Below are 6948 nucleotides of genomic sequence, written 5' to 3'. Positions count from 1 at the left end.
AATTTGAAAACAAAAATTGCATGAAGAAAGTAAAGAAGGATAAGGGGAGGAAGAAGATATGCACGAAGGAGATGAAATGCAGGAAGAAAACAACATTGAAAGCATAAAAAATGAAAAAAAAAAAAAAAAGAAAAAAGAAAAAGAAAGAAAAGTATTGCAAACGGAGAATGACGTGAATAACATGGAAGAATGAAAAAAAAAATGAAAAAACATGAAAAGAAATGAAAATGAAGAGTAGGGGAGGAATACCGTATGAAGAAAACAGAAAAAAAATAAAAGAAATAAGAAAATGCACGAGAGAAAAAAACACAAACCTTTTCTATTGCCAATAAGAGATGAAGAAAAGCAAGAGGTAGAATGGGATAAAAGAGCCTTTTATACAAATAAATAAATAAATAAATAAATAATGTATTAAAAAATGAAACATCAATCCATTATTAAGTCAATCTAAAGCATGTTAAACAACACAAAAAGTATAAGAAAAGTGAGCTGAAAAGATATATTTAAAAATAACACTAAAAGTTAGAGATGTCCACGGGACAGGCGTAGGGACGAAGATGCCCTCCCCATCCCCACCCACTATTCCATTCCTCGTCCCTACTAATTTCTCCGGGGTGGGGATTCTGTCAGGATTTGTGAAAATTTTCCCCATCATTTTTTTCTAACAATTTTTTATTCTAGTTAAATATATATTTTTAACAATTTCTTAAACATATTCAATACAACTTTTATTTAAATAAAATATTATCAATTTTGATAATACAAACAATAACACACGCTCAATTTAAAAAGATATAATTAAAATGCTAAATTTTCATAATTTTTATAAATTAAAATTCAATCATTAGAACATCCTATCTTAAATATTACAACATCTAAGGAATTAAAATAATAAAGTCTTAAACTTAAATAATTAAAACCTCTATAATTATCCTATCAAAGTCTACAATATTAATATTAGTATATATATATTATAAATTATAATTTATATACAAAAGCTAGGACGGGACGGGACGGGGTCCTAGGCCCTAAATTGAAAAAAAAAAAAAAAAAACCCACAGCCCAACCAAATAAAGAAAAGGAAAGGAAAAAGAGGCCCAAAGGTGGGATCTGCTGCGGGCAGGCTCATGATATTATAAATTAGCATTTTTCTTTTTCGATTTTTTGTTTTTAGGCAATCGGATTTTTGATATTACCACTCCTCGTCCAGCTTTCTGAAGGGCAAAGAAGAAGGTGGTTAAATTTTCAGAAACCCCCAAATCGGAACCCTATTCCAAAACCTCTCTTAATCGATCAACAAATCGGATTCAGATTTCGAAGAATCGGCGAAGATGGTGTTAGCACAGCTTGGAGGGAGCATATCTCATGCTCTCCAGCAGATGAGCAATGCGACGGTGATCGACGAGAAGGTTTTGAACGAATGTCTCAACGAGATCACCCGCGCTCTTCTTCAATCCGATGTTCAATTCAAGCTCGTCCGTGATATGCAGACCAATATCAAGAAAATTGTCAATCTGGATGACCTCGCCGCCGGTCACAATAAGCGCAAGATCATTCAACAGGTATGGCATGGTTCATTTCTTTTTCTATTTTCATTTTCCTTTCTCTATTTTCTTTTTTTCTGATTTGGTGTTGTAGAGGTAATTTATGAAACTGGGGTTGATTCTGAGAGTTGTAGCTGAATTTGGAACTAGTTTCTTGTTTCCCAATGCTCAATGACTTTCTTAATTCACGTCCATTTAGTGGATTATTTACTCCGAGAATTTAAGGGAAAGGCAAAATCTTTCTGAGCGTTATACATTGTGTTTATATGTTTGTCGAAGTCTGTAAATATGTGACGTGGTGGGATTTGTATAGTTTAGTAGGATCGCTATTGCAATTGTTATTTGGCATTCCATGAAATGAAATAAAAATGCTGTTGTAGAGATTACCGACCTTTATATCTCTAGCTTTGGTTGGTACTTCCTGGGGCTTCATTGTTCTATGCGACTCGAGTTTGTTCAATTCTAGAGATGGTCAGAGCTATTTCACCTTTTCCATTCACTTCGCCTGCTTGGATGACCGGTCTGCTTGGATTATTAGTGTTCATTTGCCACCTACACGATGAGAAATGCATTTTGGGATGAATTGGATTACCTTCTATATTTTCGTGGCCATTTTTGGGATTTGGCTGGGGATTCTAACGTTACTAGTCTTCTTTTGTTATGGGGATAGAACCACTAAGTGTATGATGGCTCTCAATTGTTATATTGTAGTTTGGTTCATCCTCACCTGAATGGGTCTATCACCTGGCCTAGTCTTTCTGCTCAATGTTGAGAAGTTGTAGGGTAGACCTATTCTTGCTTTCTAGATGTTGGTTGGATGTTTTTTTTAGAACATTAAACAATCTTAGAATCCTAGATTAACTTCAGATCTTTCGTTTATCTCTTTATCGACTTGTTATATTAAATTGGGTCCTCCTTCCTTCTGAATGACATGATGAAAGGAAGGCTATCTCGAAAAGCTCATGAAGGTGATGTTAACCTCAAAAGTGTGACCTTGTGATAAAAAAGTTGGAAACAAGTTGGAGTTAGCAAAAACAAAACGCAAGTGGATAAACGAAGGTGATCGGAGTACATCCTTCTTTTCACAGAGTGACTGATATTTATAACTAATCAAGGTTCATTTTCAACAGTCAGTATTTGAAGATGATATATCCCTCATCATTTTTACAACTATTTCTGATACTAAACCATGCTGAACAATTTACTCATTTTTTTGGTTACTTTTTCCATCCTATAATTCTGCCCTTCTTAAACATTATGTTTCTTTAGATGGATATCATCTTTAGAACTTGTGCTACAGGATCCATCTAATGCAACTCTTAAGTCACCTATTTTAAAATTTTACGTATTTGTACTATTATTGGTATTTGGTAAGCTAGGTTTTAAGAGGTTCTCTTCTCCCTGTGTAGGCTGTATTTAATGAACTGTGCAAAATGCTAGATCCTGGGAAGCCTTCTTTTACACCAAAGAAAGGAAAAACAAGTGTTGTCATGTTTGTTGGTTTGCAAGGTATGTTACAGCTGTAAGATTGTTGTCTCTAGTACCTGTTTAATGATCCACTTAAATGTGGTGTTCTGCCATGTAGAATGATGAGAGTGCGTTACTGTTATCATCATTAGTCACTGTTTGAGTCTGACAAGGTTAAATCTGAAGCTACTATCTCGAGTTTTTTAAATCATGATTGAGCATCTGAAAGATTTCTAGTTATATGTTGATTAAGGTTTTTTCTCATAAATCAGAATACATTCTTGTTGAATTATATTGCTCAAGCATGTAATCTATGTTTTCTTTTTACTCTTCAGCCTTTTTTTTGGTATGTTATTGATTAATCTATACTTTTTAAATATTTGAAATTCAGGGTCTGGGAAAACCACAACATGTACAAAGTATGCATATTATCATCAGAAGAAAGGCTGGAAGCCTGCTTTGGTCTGTGCAGATACATTCAGAGCTGGTGCTTTTGATCAATTGAAGCAAAATGCAACCAAAGCAAAGATTCCCTTTTATGGAAGGTAGGGTAGCGCATGTATATTATTGAGTTTACCGTTCATTTCTATGATCATGGAAGCATGGCTTACTTTTATTGAAAAGAATAGTAACTATATATGAGGGGTGGTCTTACCAAATTAGTAATTTAATTATCCTTTTACAGTTTTAAGGTGTTGTCCTACTTAAGACTTTTCTTGCTATGAGCAAAATACTTTCTTGCATGCATTGATCCTTGTGTTTAATAGATTAGACTTTTAAGCTTCCTTTTCTTAGGATAGCACATTTGTTATGTGGTTGGGGATTGGGAGTGGGAGTGGGTGAGGTATGCAAGGACTAGGAGGTGTGTTTCCTTTATAGTTTATGGTTTCGGGCGTTTCCTGGACCTTAAAATGTATATTTATATGTGTGTGCATTTCCTGATATTTTTTCCTTTATTTTTTTCCTCTCTCGTTGTACTTGATTTATTGATCAAGTTGTCCTTCAGTATTTCAATTATTCTCTATTTCCCCCTTTTGTAGTTACATGGAATCAGATCCTGTTAAAATTGCGGTGGAAGGTGTGGAAAGATTCAAGAAAGAAAATTGTGATCTCATAATTGTTGATACCAGTGGACGTCACAAACAGGAAGCTGCTCTTTTTGAAGAAATGCGACAAGTTTCTGAAGCAACGGTATTTTTCTTGTACTTATTATTTTATGGTCATTTGGTGATGACTTAAAATTTCTGACTGTTCTTTGCCTTGTCCAGAAACCAGATCTTGTTATATTTGTCATGGATAGCAGTATCGGTCAAGCGGCATTTGACCAAGCTCAAGCATTCAAACAAAGTGTTGCAGTTGGTGCTGTGATTGTGACCAAGATGGATGGTCACGCAAAGGGAGGTGGTGCTCTTAGTGCGTAAGTTTCGAAGCTTTTGTTTTATTTTTTTAGGGATGAAAAACTGTACTGATGGTCGCTAACTTTGTGCCAAAGTTTTATTTTGCTTTGTGGTTCGTGAGCCTTGTGGAATTTATCAGTTGAAATTCTTCAGATTTATTGTTCGACTAAAAGGCCTGGTTATGCCTTGGTCAAATTGATGCATAGGAAGACCTTTTTGTTGAAGTTTTACACTTGTGGTTCTCTTTTTCCCAGATACACTGTTTGCATTCTATATTCGTCAATGGATGATATATAGATATATCATCCACTGATGCATATGAATAAAGTATTATGAACTACAAAGAAATAGAGTATCATGTACTAAATCTCTTTCCTCAATTTCTACTTATTGTTGCAGTGTTGCAGCAACAAAGAGTCCGGTTATTTTCATTGGAACAGGAGAACACATGGATGAGTTTGAAGTTTTTGATGTTAAACCATTTGTCAGCCGTCTCCTAGGTGATTTGTCCATTGAATCTGAACTTGTTTGCGTTAGTTGCCTATTGTTACCTGTTCATTAAGCGACTGCATCATTTATTTAGGCATGGGAGACTGGTCTGGATTCATGGATAAAATTCATGAAGTCGTGCCAATGGATCAGCAACCAGAGCTTTTGCAAAAGCTTTCAGAAGGAAATTTTACTTTGAGAATTATGTACGAGCAGTTTCAGAACTTACTTAAGATGGGTCCAATTAGCCAGGTATTATTCACATCCGATATAACATACTGTATTCTTTTCTCCTCCCATATTTTAGAAGAAAAAGTGGGTTGACCTTTTGAATTTTCTGAGGGAGATTTGTGGGTAGTAGTGACTTAAAGGTTCATTGTAGTAAGAGTTGTTCCTCTAGGTCTAATCTTTACACTCCCAAGATTAATGATTTTGGACATTAATCTTAGAAATACCGTCTGTTTCTTGCAATACAACACTTTATAGGGGAAGACAGAGGTGTATTGTAATATTGCTTAAGCAAGTTAACAGTATGTTTTCCTACTCATTCTTATTTACAGAAGCGTTTCTTCTACAACTTTCATAGCAAATAGTTTTTAATTGTAAGGTGGAGATATTGAGGTCCAGTGATAAGTGCTTGCTAGCCCAGTTCACATGATACAAAATTGAAATAATGCATGTTTTTGTGTCAAAGTGAACTTAGCTCAATGGTAATTGGCATGGTTTTCTTCCTTAGAGGTCGGAGGTTTGGTCTTCCGCCCCTGCAGTTGTACAAAAAAGAAAAAGGGAAAAAGAAAACTTTTGGCATACTCTGATTGCTTATTCTGAAAAGTAGGTGGGTCAAGCTTGTAATTGTCTAATTGCAGTTTTTCTTTACACTAAGGACTTCTTAAATAAACGTTTAAGCAGTACTCTAAGAACTGGTTCGTTTAGGTATTTTCAATGCTTCCTGGATTTAGTGCCGAATTGATGCCAAAAGGACGTGAAAAGGAAAGCCAGGCTAAACTAAAGCGCTACATGACCATGATGGACTCAATGACGGATGAAGGCAAGTAGAAATTATCCACGTATCCTTTGCTTCTTTTCTTGCAATGGATACTCAGTTCCGGTTGAATTTGTTGTTAACGATTGTCATGCATGGATTTTATATTATAAACAGAATTGGATAGCACAAACCCAAAGCTTATGAACGAGTCACGAATGATGCGAATCGCACGAGGTTCAGGTCGCCGTGTTCAGGAAGTAATGGAAATGATGGAAGAGTACAAGCGTCTTGCCAAGGTATGGAGCAAGATGAAAGGACTAAAGATCCCAAAGAAGGGTGAAATGAGCGCGCTATCTCGAAATATGAACGCACAGCACATGAGTAAGGTCCTTCCTCCCCAGATTTTGAAGCAAATTGGTGGGATGGGTGGCCTACAGAGCTTGATGAAGCAAATGGGTTCAAATAAAGATATGATGGGAATGTTTGGAGGTGGAGACAAGTAGAGATTTGATTAGAAGTTCGGTTCGAGTTCTCTTATTCCGACGATTGGATTGTCTTGCAGAAAAAGTGCCAATACTGATCTTCTACAGGGAAGAAGACGACAACGTCGACGGTTTCACTGGATTGATTAAGCCATCGGACACATGTATATTTATTTGTTCTTTAGCATGGTTACACTTGCGACAGTTCGAGCTAATTGTTTTTACGCGCTTTTTTGACTCACCACCCCACATCGACAACCCTTGTACTTTGATCAAAATGTTTAAGATGTTTAGAACGGAATAGAATTTTATGCTTTCTATGTCAACTTATAAATAGAGTTTTAACATTTTGTGCTGCATTTGTCAAAAGTCAAAATTTACCGATTTATTCTCAAAACAATCTTATTTGTTCCAATTGGTTTTACCGCATTTTTTTTTTGGAATTGGATAACATAAATAGGAGTCTAAGGAGGTGTTTGATAAATGAGTATGAGTTATTTGGTTGGGTGGGTATTTATTACTCATGTTTGTTAAGTCCATAAAGAAATCCTATGGGTTATTAAAACACCATTTTTTATCTCCTC

At 35.5% G+C, this 6948-nt stretch overlaps 1 protein-coding gene across 1 annotated transcript; it reads left to right on the top strand.

The window, feature by feature from the left end:
• The first annotated feature begins 1172 nt into the window (after positions 1 to 1172).
• LOC120069114 (signal recognition particle 54 kDa protein 2) lies at positions 1173 to 6723 on the top strand. The gene is made up of 9 exons (XM_039020802.1): positions 1173 to 1562; positions 2954 to 3053; positions 3403 to 3556; positions 4052 to 4202; positions 4280 to 4428; positions 4808 to 4908; positions 4992 to 5149; positions 5831 to 5945; positions 6057 to 6723. The coding sequence occupies exons 1-9, from the start codon at positions 1332 to 1334 to the stop codon at positions 6383 to 6385; spliced, it is 1488 nt and encodes a 495-aa protein (XP_038876730.1). The 5' UTR covers positions 1173 to 1331; the 3' UTR covers positions 6386 to 6723.
• The last annotated feature ends 225 nt before the right edge of the window (positions 6724 to 6948 follow it).

The sequence above is a fragment of the Benincasa hispida genome, chromosome 1 (assembly GCF_009727055.1).
Source record: "Benincasa hispida cultivar B227 chromosome 1, ASM972705v1, whole genome shotgun sequence".
In the NCBI taxonomy this organism is placed as follows: domain Eukaryota; kingdom Viridiplantae; phylum Streptophyta; class Magnoliopsida; order Cucurbitales; family Cucurbitaceae; genus Benincasa; species Benincasa hispida.
The sequence above is the reverse complement of the archived record's forward strand: the minus strand, read 5'-3'. Positions and strand labels throughout refer to the sequence as shown.